Source organism: Heptranchias perlo, chromosome 16 (assembly GCF_035084215.1).
Source record: "Heptranchias perlo isolate sHepPer1 chromosome 16, sHepPer1.hap1, whole genome shotgun sequence".
In the NCBI taxonomy this organism is placed as follows: Eukaryota; Metazoa; Chordata; class Chondrichthyes; order Hexanchiformes; family Hexanchidae; genus Heptranchias; species Heptranchias perlo.
Window position 1 is genome coordinate 40,193,220 of NC_090340.1, and position 16,317 is coordinate 40,209,536.

At 41.0% G+C, this 16,317-nt stretch overlaps 1 protein-coding gene across 2 annotated transcripts in view; it reads right to left on the reverse strand.

Annotated features, from left to right (window-relative positions):
- ap1g1 (adaptor related protein complex 1 subunit gamma 1) overlaps positions 1-16,317 on the reverse strand; it is a 108,357-nt gene that overhangs the window by 49,206 nt on the left and 42,834 nt on the right. For both annotated transcript variants that reach the window (XM_067997997.1, XM_067997998.1), the window contains exons 7-10: positions 10,249-10,344; positions 4,447-4,527; positions 3,573-3,671; positions 1,821-1,876 (exon numbers count right to left, since the gene is read on the reverse strand). In XM_067997997.1, coding sequence (XP_067854098.1) covers positions 1,821-1,876; positions 3,573-3,671; positions 4,447-4,527; positions 10,249-10,344 — 332 coding nt within the window. The remainder of the gene's footprint in view (positions 1-1,820; positions 1,877-3,572; positions 3,672-4,446; positions 4,528-10,248; positions 10,345-16,317) is intronic.

Below are 16,317 nucleotides of genomic sequence, written 5' to 3' on the forward strand. Positions count from 1 at the left end.
GCAAATAGTTACAAGGGTATAACCAATGAACACTGGAAATCTAGAATAATATTGCAAGAATTGTGTTCTACAACAGTCTATTTGTTGCAGAAGCAAGGAAGGATTTGGCTTTCATTTGAGTAGGCAAAGGTTTGCTAGAGGACAAGGTGATTTTTTCCCCCCCTTACTTTCTCAGTTATGTACAGTGCATTCCTCTGTAGAACACTCAAGAAAGAACTTGCATTTATATAGCCCCTTTCATGCCCTCAGGATGTTCCAAAGCACTTAATAGCCAACAAAGTACTTTTTGAAGTGGAGTCACTTGTAATGTAGGAAAATGCTGCAGCCAATTTGTGCACAGCAAGGCTCCACAAACAGCAATGAGATAAATGACCATATAATCTGTTTTTAGTGGTGTTGGTTGAGCAATAAATGTTAGTCAAGAACTGGGAGAACTCCCTGCTCTTCTTTGAAAAGTGCCATGAGAACTTATATGTCCAGCTGAGAGGGTAGACTGTTTAAGGTCTCATCCGAAAGGCTCAAGTGCTGAAACGCAGTGAACACAACACTGTAGGGGACTTGAGGTTATGTGGATGACGATGGTGCTGTTCTACATCTACTTCTGCAGACTTTTCACATTTCTTGTGGCAATTAGTGGTCAATACTTGAATATTCATAGGATTGAAAACAGCCAACATTTTTACTTGCTGTGATTGATTACTGCAAAATAGTTAATATTGTAGCACTAAAGTTTCAAATTTAATGCTTGCACTGAGCATTATACCAGCATCTAAGTATTTGTATCCTGCCATTGCAATGGACCATCTTGGTAATTTTTTTTTGATTCTGTTGAACTTCAGTTCTCCACCTTGGATCATCAGTGGTGAGACAACAGTACTCAATGTCTCACACATTCTCGCACAAGCCTATTGCACGCTGAACCATACTTCTTCCTATAGATTGCAAGAATGTTGCATTTTTACATAGCAGTGGTAATTTAGGAATTCAATTCCCTTTTCTCCATTTATTCCCTGTTTCAGTTGACGTGATTAATTAAGATCTCCCAGAATAATTTTATTATTCCTACTCATCTCTCTAATCTGACTGCAGATTTCCTCTTCCATTTCCTTCCCAAAATTTGGAACTCTGTAAAACACCCATATTAACGTAACAAGCCTTTCTTTTGCCAATATTGCCACTCAGCAATAATTTGCTTCATAATGGTCGATCACAAATAGTACACAACTGAAGGACAACTGTAAAGGTTTAGCTTTAGTGCATGCTTAACTATAGTTCGAAAACTGCACCGTCAGTCAGGTCATCAGAGACTAATTTCACTTAATCAATCAACGGAACTGACGACCCTGGAGGTAACCCTCAAGTTGTCAATCATTATATAATTGCCTCATTAGAATGCATGTTAAAAGTTACAGATCCACATTCATTTTTCAAAATTTGAGTTGCATTTTAGTCAGCTCAATCTAGATGATTTCGATTGAAGAGCTAGAAGCAAACAAGGACATAGTCGGATTAAAAAGTTCCAACTAGTTTGGTGAAACAATGCAATCAACCTTGATCACCCATCCCAATTGACTCCATGTCTATGAACAGCTCAACCTTTATTAGTATAAAATGTGCAAAAATATTCACAAATAAAATTTGGAGTCAGTTTTACAATGTGAAGGATTTCAATTTTTATCTGAATAGTGATTTTCTCTTCCTTTTTTTTACATAAGCACAAGGTTTGGTTGTAATCCATATTTTGTTTATACATCCTGATTTTAATGTAAAAATCATAGTTTTCACAAGATAGTTTTTTTTTTAAAAGTCAATGAACATACCTAATATTTTTGTCATTATTTAGCAAGAACCGTCCCAAGATATTAATGGCTAGAACCTGTAATAAATCAAAAATGGAGAAATTTGTTAGGTTAGTTATGTACAAAGTCAACTTAATACACATTTAAATTAACCACAAAGTCAAACTGATTTAAATTTTCATGAGGTTGTTACATTAAAAACAAAATTTAATGCAAAGTCTGCTTTTTTTGCTGTGAGCCACACAACCACCTTCTAGTTAGGTCTCTACTCTTTTTGCCACCTTCTGGGGGAGGAAGGAATAATCTTTACTCAGTCATTGCATCAGATCAACTTATTCAGGTGTTAAACATTTAAAATTCATAGTTACAAGCTCACCACATTCTTTTGCTTAAACAATGCAATTTGTATTTTGGTACGGATAATTCACCCAAGGTGTTGTACTCAAATTAACACAGCCTTTTACCATAATAGTCTGAAGCACTCTCAAGGTACTGAGGCACTTAGACTGCTGTTCTATAATGGAGGCTTCAATTAACCCAATATAAACTGGGAATGCTGTAACGGAAATGTGCAAAGAGAATCAGAATGTGAACATGGTGCAGGATTACTTTTTGACTTCATGTGTTAGAGTCAAACACATGCTGCAAAACTTGACCCATCAGCTGGATTACAGTGGACACTAGTTACTTGGTTTAATGGTCGAAAGAGTTCCAAATTTAGTTTCAGTACCATTAAGATTGAGAACTCTAGCTGAGGCAACAGAAGCTAAGTAGTTTTTGGCATAGTGCATTTCACCTATCCGAAATAAATGCCTAATAAAACTGGAAACATTAAATTGACTATTGCCCTCCCTAATGATGCTCGTTTCTATGCTGTCGCAGAAAATGAAGATGGAGTGAAGTGAAACTGAAACTGAGTGCTGTTAAAACACCATTTTGAAAGAAGGAGAACCAAACTTGTACTAGTTAAATTATCGCAGTCAGCCATAATGCTGTGTGCGGTCACAGAGGCCATCACAGCTGAAACCAACTTGTTTCCTTGCTGTAAGTTAATCAGATGGGGCCAGCTTTCCTTCTTATGAACCAAACAAGTGTGTGTGGTATATACATCGTGGTCTCCATGAACTATTTTAATGCATCGCAGTCTGAACAATTACATAACCTACCCCACTCTTGACCACCAAAGGAACACGACAGAGTGAATGTCTACAGTTTCAGCATTTAAGATTCTTCACAACTTTGGAATCTCAATCTAACATACATGGTATTGTCCCTGTTCTGGTTACTTGTCTCAGATATTTGCTAATCAGCATAGTTATAGAAAACTCTGCCAGTGGCTCACAATAGTTTTATCATCTGACAACTCAAAGAAGAAAAATGGCACCAATTTAAGAAATCTAGAGTTTCTGCATTGAAACTGGACTAAACATCTTTTCTTTTTCGATATAGGTCATAGTCAAACATCACAGAAACTGGGGCACTTCTCATTTTAAATAGGCTTATAAAAGGTTCGAGTAGGTTTGTTCAAATATCTTGTTTGCGATCTCTAAGTTCAAAACATTGAGCTGCATTATTCTGCAACTCTTGTTAACTAACTATCGTAATACTTCTGAAGATTACAGCATTCAAGTATTGTCACAGGCATCTTTTCAGGCATAGTTGCAGTACTTTCCATATCTCCATAAACATTACTCCGAGACAAATCTTGAACTACGTTAATTTGACCATGTAATTTATACAGATTAAAAAGAACCTAACACTTATGCTACATACCCTTAGTCCACTCTCTGACTTGATGTCCATAATAGTCAAAACTGTTTCATATAAAATCGCATTACCCACATTTTTGCTGGTTTCTGTGTTTGTTGCAACCTAAGAAGAAATCAAAATGCACATCAGTACCAATAACCTGTCCTTTTCCGCCTCTCAAACTATCTTGGTAAATTATCCATATGCAGTTGGTTCACACAAACATTTTTAAAAATCTGGATTGACCCAATTTGAAAGGACACATTCAGGTTTCTCTGTCTGACCCAGTTTTAAAATAACAGATTGTGGTCTCTTCTAAAGACCCATCCTCCAGAACCATTGAACATCCATTTCTTCGAACATTAGGTATGGCTACAGGCAGTAAAGATCTGCAAAGCATGCAAAATTTGAAACCGGTACATAAACACAAGATGATGATTTAAAAAGTCTAAAAACCCAGGACAGGAAACATAAATTAGCATTTGACTTAGGTCCCAAAATAGTTTGAAGACACATGTATACTCAACAGAAAAAAGACCATTTATTTCATGGTTGTGAGCAGCTCTCGTAATTAAAAGTGGATACCAACTGCAAAAGTTGCAGTGGCTGTCTAGGGAAGTGTTTAGAAATTTGAAGTTAGTCAATTTTGCATCACCCAAAAAGCCACAAGAGACAGCTGGCCAGAATTTTCCAAACTGCCTGCCCCATCTACGATTTATGAAGCACAAAGAATGGAGGCAGTCAGTATTAAATCCTATCTTCATCTGTAGATTTGAAGGGGGCAGGGAGGAGTGGGACCAAACAGGTGTGCGCAACTACACATTCTGACAGCAGACGTGATTGCCAGCTGTTACAGAAACTTCCAACCATATTAGTAACTTTCTTATACTGTCTTCACCTGTGCAAGAATGTCATTCATAGCTTCACTTGAGTCGTCATCATTTCTACCCAACATTCGTAGCAACTGCAGTATTCGAACCTAGAATTACACAAAAAAAATTCGTAATGGAAAACTTTGTGGGCAATATTTTTGTGCTCAAAGGGTGACAGGTATTGCTATCTAAACTGAACATTTTTCCTAATAGCAGCTAAAGTATCAAACTTTAAGTAGAGCAGTGGGGCAAAGTTTTTTCTATGGTGTCTCAAATATGTGCTTTGCTTTTTGTTGCTGTCTTCACTGAAATGTCTTAAACAGTTTAAGAAGAGCACTCACTACTGCACGTAACAACTTTTCAATTTCACAAACCTACTTGACCTCGTCCTCACCAATCTACCTGTCACAGATGCATCTGTCCATGACAGTATTGGTTGGAGTGACTACCGCACTGTCCTTGTGGAGATGAAGTCCCGTCTGCACAGTGAGGACAACATCCGAAATGTTGTCTGGCACTATCACCGTGCTAAATGGGTTAGATTCGGAACAGATCTAGCAGCTCAAAACTGGGCATCCATGAGACACCGTGGGCCGTCAGCAGCAGCAGAATTGTATTCCAGCACAATCTATAACCTCATGGCCCGACATATTCCTCACTCTACCATTACCAACAAGCCAGGAGATCAACCCTGGTTCAATGAGGAGTGTAGAAGAGCATGCCAGGAGCAACACCACATGTACCTAAAAATGAGGTGCCAACCTGGTGAAGCTACAACACAGGACTACGTGCACGCTAAAAGTGGAAGCAACATGCTATAGACAAAGCTAAGCGATTCCACAACCAACGGTTCAGGTCAAAGCTCTGCAGTCCTGCCACATCCAGTCGTGAATGGTGGTGAACAATTAAACAACTAACTCTGTGAACATTCCCATCCTCAATGACGGCGGAGTCCAGCCCATGAGTGCAAAAGACAAGGCTGAAGCGTTTGCAACCATCTTCAGCCAGAAATGCCGATTGGATGATCCATCTCGGCCTTCTCCCGATATCCCCACCATCACAGAGGCCAGCCTTCAGCCAATTCGATTCACTCCACGTGATATCAAGAAATGGCTGAGTGCACTGGATACAACAAAGGCTATGGGCCCCGACAACATCCCGGCTGTAGTGCTGAAGACTTGTTCTCCAGAACTAGCCGCACCTCTAGCCAAACTGTTCTAGTACAGCTACAACACTGGCATTGACCAGACAAAGTGGAAAATTGCCCAGGTATGTCGAGTCCACAAAAAGCAGGGCAAATCCAATCCGGCCAATTACACCCCCCCCCCACCCCCATCAGTCTACTCTCAATCAGCAAAGTGATGAAGGTGTCCTTGACAGTGCTATCAAGCGGCACTCACTCACCAATAACCTGCTTACTGATGCTCAGTTTGGGTTCCGCCAGGACCACTTGGCTCCAGACCTAGTTACAGCCTTGGTCCAAACATGGACAAAAGAGCTGAATTCCAGAGGTGAGGTGAGAGTGACTGCCCTTGACATCAAGGCAGCATTTGACAGAGTGTGGCACCAAGGAGCCCTAGTAAAATTGAAGTCAATGGGAATCAGGGGCAAAACTCTCCAGTGGCTGGAGTCATACCTAGCACAAAGGAAGATGGTAGTGGTTGTTGGAGGCCAATCATCTCAGCCCCAGGACATTCCCCAGCTGCAGGAGCTCCTCAGGGCAGTGTCCTCGGCCCAACCATCTTCAGCTGCTTCATCAACGACCTTCCCTCCATCATGAGGTCAGAAATGGGGATGTTCGCTGATGATTGCACAGTGTTCCGTTTCATTCACATCCCTCAGATAATGAAGCAGTCCGTGCCCGCATGCAGCAAGACAGGGACAACATCCAGGCTTGGGCTGATAAGTGGCAAGTAACATTCGCGCCAGACAAGTGCCAGGCAATGACCATCTCCAACAAGAGAGAGTCCAACCACGTCCCCTTGACATTCAACGGCATTACCATCGCCGAATCCCCCACCATCAACATCCTGGGGGTCACCATTGACCAGAAACTTAACTGGACCAGCCTCATAAATACTGTGGCTACAAGAGCAGGTCAGAGGCTGGTTATTCTGCAGTGAGTGACTCACCTCCTGACTCCCCAAAGCTTTTCCACCATCTACAAGGCACAGGTCAGGAGTGTGATGGAATACTCTCCACTTGCCTGGATGAGTGCAGCTCCAACACTCAAAGCTTTAAATCATCCAGGACAAAGCAGCCTGCTAGATTGGCACCCCATCCACCACCCGAAACATTCACTCCCTTCACCACCGACGCACCATGGCTGCAGTGTGTACCATCCACAGGATGCAATGCAGCAACTTGCCAAGGCTTCTTCGACAGCACCTCCCAAACCTACGACCTCTACCACCTAGAAGGACAAGGGCAGCAGGCACATGGGACCACCACCTATACTTTCCCCTCCAAGTCACACCATCCCGACTTGGAAATATGTCACCATTCCTTCATCGTCACTGGGTCAAAATCCTGGAACTCCCTTCCTAACTGCACTGTGGGAGAACCTTCAGCACACGGACTGCAGCCGTTGAAGGCGGCGGCTCACTACCATCTTCTCACAGGCAATTAGGGATGGGCAATAAATGCTGGCCTTGCCAGCAACACCCACATCTCAAACAAATTTTTTTTAAAAATCAGTAACCTTTGTGGATTGGAAATTCCAGTCCCACTCCAGAAGTTAGAATTATAGAATTTTACAGCACAGGTGGTGGTAATTTGGCACACTTCACCTGTATCAGTTCTCAGTTACTCGCATAAAACCATTCCCATATCCTTTGCCTAAACCCTTTTAAAGTTTTTTTTGTCAACTATTTATCCATTTACAAGTTATCATGGATTCTGCTTCCACCAGAGTTGCTGGTAGGGCTTGACATGCCATAACCCTCTGTTTAAAAAAAAATCTCAATCTCTGTTCTTTATGCTTCTTGTTGTTCACCCAACCAGTGGAACTAGTTTTTCCCTATTTACCTTATCAAAAGCCGGCATAATTCTGAGCACCTCTATAAGATCTCATCTTAATTTTCTCCGTTCAAGTGAAAGAAACTCCAATTTCTCTAGTCTCATTACTAACACTTCTCATCTATGACATCATAAAAAAATCTCTTCTGTATCCATTCTATGGCTTCAACATACTTTCTAAAGTAGGGGACTCAAAACTGGGCATAATATTCTGACTGCAGCTGAACAAAAGGTTTCAACAGGTTTAGCAATACATCTTTGCTTTTGTACTTATGTCCTGCATTCTAAAACCCAAGACCCCATTTGCTTTTTTGGAAAAAGCAAACAGCTTTATCAATTTACTCACCATTTTTAAACAATGTCACACACACACACCTATATTCTTCTGTTTCATCAACTTGCTATCCATTGTGCATATTATCAAAAAGCTAACTGCAGGGTAGCTTACCAAATACCTTTGAAAATCCTCATTATATACACATCCCCTGCATTTCTTTTCTCAATAGATTTTATTTCCTCAAAACACTTAAATTTGCCTGATGCAACTTGCATTTTACAAATACATGCTTGCTGTTCTTCATATTGCCATACCTTTCTAAATGAGCATTAATGTTCTTATATTATGGCACTACCAGTGCTGGACTGACTGGCTTACAGTTACATGATTTATCACTTTCTCCTTTCTTGAACAGAGGTGTAACATTGGGTAACCCCCAGTCCTCTGATACATCTTCCATATCCAAGGATATTTGAAAGATTCTAGCCACAGTCACTGCTATTTCCTCCAGATTTTTGATTTAATACCATTAGGGTTCTGTAGCACAACAAATGGTCATTCTGGACACACGAAGTAGCAAGGACCTCTCATCGTGCAGGAACCATGCATCCTGGACTTCAGTTATTTCCCCATATTAAACGGAAGTCTTAGAGTTTAATAAAATCAAATGCAAATTAATTTAATCCCTCAAATACACAAGCACATAAAACAAGGCTGACATTTCATTACAACAATGAGTGATTTATTATCAGAGGTGCAGTCCTTCGGATGGGATGCTAAGCTGAAGTCTGATCCATCTGTTTCTCAGTTGGATATTAAAATCTCATGACCCTATGTGAAGAGGAACAGGACACACTCCTGACAACCTGACCAACATTCTTCCCTCAACCAACTGGTAATTAATCTCTTTGCTGTTTATGGGTTTAAGCCAGGCGCAAATTGACTGCCTCTTTTGCCTACATAAGTAGTCACTCAACTTCAAAATAATTCAGTGCAGAAAGTATTTTGGCACATTTCTGAGATGTGATAAGGCACTACATCAATGCAAATCTCCTCTTCCTTTTTGGAGTGCGATCACCAATCCTGTGTAAAAGAATGCACATTTTTGCCAGAGACTCATAGGTTGAAACTTGAAAGGCTTCCTTCACTTAGGATCCTTAAAATCAGCAGAAAGGTAACATTTATTTTATCATTCTGCTTGAATTCAAAAACAGATACCAGGGCTTTATGGGCAGTACTCTGATCGACTGCAGTAGGTTCACTAGATTGATTCCAGGGATAAGAGGGTTGTCCTACGAGGAGAGACTGAGTAGAATGGGCCTGTACTCTCTGGAGTTTAGAAGAATGAGAGGTGATCTCATTGAAACAGACAAGATTCGGAGGGGGCATGACAGGGTAGATGCTGAGAGGTTATTTCCCCTGGCTGGAGTGTCTAGAACTGGGGGCCAGTCTCAGGATAAGGGGTCAGCCATTTAAGACTGAGATGACAGGAATTTCTTCACTCAGGGTTGTGAATCTTTGGAATTCTCTACCCTAGAGGGCTGTAGATGCTGAGTCTTGAGTATATTCAAGGCTGAGATAGATAGATTTTTGAGCTCCAGGGGAATCAAGGGATATGGGGATTGGGCAGAAAAGTGGAGTTGAGGTCAAAGATCAGCCACCATCCAAATGAATAGCGGAGCAGGCTCGAGGGACCATATGGCCCACTCTTGCTCCTATTTCTTATGCACCACCCACTCATTATAGCTTACTTTAAAAGGTGCAACTTTGCAGGGGAAAACATGAAAGTTAATCAAAACTTCTCTTGCATTCAACAGGGCAAACAGGCCTTTAATGGCAAATATATGTAACTACGAATAGATTACGACATCCAATTTCAGCAGAAAGAGTAATTAAAACAGATAAATTATTTCTATATAAAATGGTTTTAAAAATTCAGCAATTTTGCATTCACCATGCTTGCATCTATATGCAGACCAAACAATTTCAAAAGAGCAGACAACTCCTAAATTCCAAGTTATCAGTTTTTAAATTCAACAGCTTGTAAGGGGCAAAAATCAACGACACTAAAATTTAATGCTAAAAACAAAAAGGTGTTTTTACAACAGATATGTAATATGTAATCAGTAATGATCAAAACAACTCATGCACTAAAGTAGATATAAGACTTCGCTGGCAAAATACAACTCCAAACTACCCAACTGCCTTGTTGCAGTGAGGTCAGGTAACTCAGCATAGATCTGGGACTTTGCTGATTTATGTAGCTCAATGCAAGTTCAGTAAATATACCAGCTAAGCATACGGAAAGCTCTACTGCACTAATTTTTTAAGATTGCGTGGATTTATTTTTAAAAGTACAATTAAAACAGCTGGGAGCACTCTGCCACTGAAAGACAGGATGCTGTTCACAAAATTAATTATCTGGCTGAAGATCATGAAATTCCTAGACTGTATTGAACTGTCTCTTTCTTTAGTATTTATAAACTATTTCATGAGAAAGATTCATATTATTAGGCACACAACAAAGTCTAACCTGAAGGAAAGGATCACTAATGCCAGAGACATCATGTTCTGGCGAGTAACCGGACATGATGAGATTTTTCAGGATTCGCACAAGCTGAGGAACAAGCTGGAAATGCAAAAAGATACAACTCAGAACTCAAATATTAATAGCTTTTGGAGACTGAAACATTTCAAGATTAAGTAAAGCCTTTGTGAACAACGAGACATGTAAAATGAACAGCACAATACCTTGTGTTTAAAAAAACAGCTCAACAGTCCAATAGGGAATTGCAACATATATTCTATTCCAGTTGTGTGACATTAAGCAAATCATTCTTTTCCCCATTGGAATACAATTTCTACTATTTCTAATGAGCACATTCAAATATGTGTGACATTTTGTGCACCTTAAAGATTTTAAACGTTGTCCCCTGTAGTGACAAGCAACTTTATTAAATTAGTCCTGAAAAAAAAATGAAAATACACTTTCAACCAGCATGCAGTGTGTAATTTTCATTAAATTCAAAATGTTATCTTACCTTTTCATTCTAAAACCATGCAGGATTTGCAATGAGTGATGAATAAGAAAATTAAGTACTTGTTAGAATGCAGAGAAACACATTTGAAAAAGAAACAAGTCTGGCAATTAGCATTCAATATTTTTTTGTGAAGGCCGAAGAGTTATCAATAAGGAAGCAAAACTCAAACCTTCCAATAAGGTTTTGCACCTTTAATTTCCCTGTAAATTTGCTCCTCTATATCCTTCCCACCAGTTGGTGGCCCATAGAATACACTCAGTCGTGTAATGGCACCTCTTATTTCTTAACTGTAACCAAATAGATTCTGTCCTTGACCCCTCCAGGACACCCTCTCTCTCCAGCACTGCAATATTCTCTTTAAAATCAATACTACCACCTCCCCCCTCATTTCTTTCCTTCCCTATCTTTCCTGAACACCTTGTAGCCAGGGATATTTAGTACCCAATCCTGCCCTTTTTTGAGCCAGGTCTCAGTTATTGCCACAACAGCGTATTCCCATGTGGCTATTTGCGCCTGCAGCTCGCCAACCTTGTTTTCCACACTTCATGTGTTTACACGCATGCACTGCAGATCAGTCTTAGACTTTCTTGTACTCTCTCAATCTGATCCCACCTAAAACTGTATTATTTGTTTCAGTGCTATTTTTCTCCCCCGATCATTTGGCCATATTCTTCCAAACATCCGTAGATAAGGGGGTGATGCCAAAGGACTGGAGAATTGCAAATGTTACACCCTTGTTTAAAAAAGGTGCAAGGATAAACCCACCAACTATAGGCCAGTCAGTTTAACCTCAGTGGTGGGGAAACTTTTAGAAACGATAATCCGGGACAGAATTAGCAGTCACTAGGACGAGTGCAGATTGATTAGGGAAAGCCAGCACGGATATGTTAAAGGCAAATTGTGTTTAACTAACCTGGTAGTTTTTTGATGAGCTAAGAGAGGGTAGATGAGGTCAATGCAGTTGATGTGGTGTATATGGACTTTCAAAAGGCGTTTGATAAAGTGCCGCACAGTAAGCTTATCAAGCCGCACGGCAGCCCATGGATTAAAGGGGGCAGATGGCTAAGGGACAAGAAAGAGAGTAGTGGTGAACAGTTGTTTTTCGGACTGGAGGGAGGTGTGCAGTGGTGTTCCCCAGGGGTCGGTGCTGGGACCACTGCTTTTCTTGATATATATTAACGACTTGGATTTGGGTGCACAGGGCACAATTTCAAAATTTGCAGATGACAAAACTTGGAAGGCTAGTAAAAAGTGAGGAGGATAGTGATAGACTTCAAGAGGATATAGACAGGCTGGTGGAATGGGCGGACACGTGGTAGATGAAATTTAACGCAGAAAAATGCGAAGTGATACATTTCGGTAGGAAGAACGGGGAGAGGCAATATAAACTAGAGGGCACAACACTAAAAGGAGTACAGGAACGGAGATCTGAGGGTACATGTGCACAAATCATTGAAGGTGGCAGGGCAGGTTGAGAAAATGGTTAAAAAAGCGTACAGAATCCTGGGCTTTATAAATAGAGGCATCAGAGTACAAAAGTATGGAAGTCATGATGAACCTTCATAAAACACTGGCTCGGCCACAACTGGAGTATCGTGTCCAGTTCTGGGCACTGCACTTCAGGAAAGATGTGAAGGCCTTAGAAAGGGTGCAGAAGAGATTTACTGGAATGATTCCAGGGATGAGGGACTTTAGTTAGATGGATAGACTGGAGAAGCTGGGGTTGTTCTCCTTGGAATAGAGACAGCTGCGAGGAGATTTGATAGAGGTATTCAAAATCATGTAGGGTTGTGGTCACCACCAGATCAGCCATGATCTTATCAAATGGCAGAGCAGGCTCGAGGGACCAAATGGCCTACTCCTGCTCTTAATTCTTATGTTCCCATGTCTAGACAGACTAGAGAGAGAAACTGTTCCCATTGGCAGAAGGGTCAAGGACCAGAGGACATAGATTTAAGGTGATTGGCAAAAGAACCAAAAGGTGACCTGAGAAAAACTTTTAAAAAAAAAACACAGCAAGTGGTCAGGATCTGGAATGCACTGCCTGGGGTGGTGGCGGAGGCAGATTCAATCATGGCCTTTAGAAGAGAACTGGATAAGTACTTGAATGGAAAAAATTTGCAGGACTACGGGGAAAGGGCGGGGGAATGGGATGAGCTGGATTGCTCTTGCATGGAGCCGACACACAGATTCGATGGGCCGAATGGTCTCCTTCCATGCTGTAACCTATGATTCTAAATTCTTTCGCCCCCATCTCCACCTACAACAAAGGTCTTTGAGATTCCTGCCTTAAATATTCAAGAAACTCATCAGAAATATGCATTTATTTTCATCAAACATAACTGGGTCAGTTCTCAAACTAAATATTTAGAAAAGTGCAGATTAATGGTTACGGTCATATGCAGGTCTTGAAATTAAGACTTGAGATTCTGAACCCAGATGTCAATTAAAGTCATGAGTCAAACTCACTGAACAATGAGGGGGGATACCAAGGTTTTAAAATAAGTATTTTTGGTTAATCTGAATTACAGTTTTTAGGATCATCACAATTTGGAGCATTAATCTTCATTTCTAAAAATTAAACACCCTCCAGATTCACTCCACAAAAGTGTCACTGTCCATCTTGCCCAGTCATCCAAATTTCTGTCAAATGAACAAAGGGAGCAGGAGGGCTGATGTTTGAAGTTATAACAACTTGCATTTATATAACACCTTTAACATAGAAAAAAAAACATTCCAAGGCACTTCAGAAAGGCACGAGGGGAAAAAAAAAATCAATCAGATGCCAAGGCAAAGGAGGAGAGATTAGGCAGGGGAACCAAAAGCTTGGTTAAAGAGGTGGGTTTAAAAGGAAGGGCTTAAAGAACATGCAAGGTGCAATCACAACTTGACCTATGCAGCTGAAGGCACTGCCATCAATGGTGAGGTGAAGGGAGGGGGAGATGCACAGGAGAATCTGCAACTTTTCAACAAACGGAAAACCACACATGAAAAGGGTCAGCTGGAAGAATTTAACTTTTTGAATTTTGTACAAAACTCCCTCCCTCAACTAATATATTTGATCTAGTTAGATCAGCCTATAACTTGCAGATATCATCCCTGGATAAATTGAACACAAAAAATAATTATTGTTTCCCCCTTCCTCTATCTATGTCAGATCTGCCCAACAATTCCACAATTTAAATAATTGCACTAACAAGTTCGAGAAGGTGCAAATATACACCTTTAGCTCCCTAAAGAGGATATGACTTGGTATCCCAAATTTCAGGTAGTACTAATGAGCAGTCCAAATCCATGCAAGTGAGACATGGTCCCTCACCTTCCAACTAACCCATAACTGCGAATGGAGATAAGGACCTTCCTGCTAACCCATGCACAACTCACCATTCATAAACCCCCAAAAAAAAGACCAAAAGAGGCAGCTGCAACCCCCTCACCCTGTAAAGAAATCTGAAGATCCCACCAGTCCTCTCCCCATTCTGGCACAAAGAGACCACCCAGGACTCACCTCCGACTGATATAAATTCTGGCATGAGAAAGGGATCACCAGATTAGGCCAGGTCCTCCAAATTATGCTTGTCCACCAGTTAGCCAACAAATTTCATCTCTCCCAGCATGACCAATACAATTATCTCCAGATGAGGCATGCACTTCAGAGACCTGCATTACTTGGCAGACTTCAGCCTGAGCTTACCCCATGGAATCCTTCCTTCACTCCCCAAAATTCTCCTGCAGTCATAGCCTCATGTTGTCCACAAAGCACACCTTCATGACCATGGACCAGAAAGTCTCAAGGAAGCCTGAGAATGCATCACACATCCATTCATCCCACATAAGCTCCACAAATTTCAACCATCCATAACAGACGACTGCTGGAGGGGCTGTGACTACAAAGACACCCTCCTGCACATGCCCCGGTCATGCCTCTGCATCTTGCCATTCTGGACAGCAGTTAGGGAGACCACTGGGACCATGCTGGGTCTTGCAATCCCAGAGGACCAAATTCAGTCCACTGGACAAGCCCAGCAAGCAGAGACTGCAAGAAAGTGAACTGCACCCTCCCTCAAAGCAAATTACCACCTTCACCACAACAAACATAGGACCAGGAGTAGGTGTTCCAGGCCCTTGTGCTTGTTCCATGATTTTTAGATCATGGCTGATCTGTATCTCAACTTTATTTACCCAATTTTTCATCGTATCCCTTGATATCCTTACCTAATGAAAAGCTATTGATCACAATCATGAAAATTTCAATTGACTAAGCATCCACAGTCTTTTGGGGGAAGAGTGTTCCCGATTTCCACTACCCTTTGTGAAAAATTGCTACCCGATTTCACTCTTAACTGGCCTAGCGCTAATACCTTGTTTGGAATTCTCCCATCAGAGGAAATGGTTTCTCTGTAATTATCCTTATCAAATCCCTTTTTCTAAACACCTCAATTAGATCACCATTCAATCTTCTAAACTCAAAGGAACGCAAACCAAGTTTATGCCTGTCCTCATAATTTAACCCTATAAGGCCAGATATAATTCTGGTGAATCTGCACTGCACCCCCTTGAAAGCCAATGTCTTTCTTGAGGTTCGGTGTCCAAAACTAGGCAGTGCTCCAGATGGGGTCTGACCAAGGCTCTGTACAGCTGAAGCATAACTTCCTCACTTTTGTATTCTGACCACCTTGAGATAAAAGCCAACATTCCATTAGCTTTTTTGATTGCTTTTTGTACTGGTGCACTAGCTTTTAGTGATGTGTACATCAACATTTAAATCCCTTTGCTCCTCCACAGCTTAGTCTTGCATCAATTAAGAACATAGTCTGATTTGTGTCTCTCAGATCCAAAATGGATGACCTCGCACTTCCTCACATTGAACTCCCATTCACCATAGTTTTGGCCACTCAATTAATGTCTAAGTCCCTTTGGAACTTCCTGTTCCCATCGACACAACTTATTAAGCCTCCAAACTTGGATATCCAACTCCATTCCTTCATCTAAGTCATTAACGTATATGGTAAAGGCTGAGGCCCCAGTAAAGATCCCTGGGGAGCACCAGGTGTTACATCCCACCAATCAGAGAATGTTTCTTTTATCCCTTACTCCCAACCAATTACCAAACAACAGCACATGGTTACTGGTAACTCTGTGCACTTTTATTTCTGCAATTAATCTCGTATGAAGCCTCATCAATGCCTTCTGAAAGTCCACAGACAGCCCCATCGGCACTCCCCTATCCACCATGCCAGTGACCTCCTAAAAAAATTCAACTAGATTAGTCAGACATGACTTACCAGTCACAAATCCACACTGACTCTCTGATCAGCTCACACTTATCCAAGTGACATGACACATTGGCCCCAATGATAGATTCCAGTAACTTCCCCACAACTGATGTTAAACGGACAGGTCTGTAGTTATCTGGTTTCTCCCTCCCTCCTTAAATAATGAAGTAACATTTGTAATTTTCCAATCCAAGAGCATGATCCCTGAATCAAGAGCGCTATGGAAAATTATGACCAGTGCACCTACACTTTCTTCCGATTTCTTTTAATATGCTGGGGTGGAAA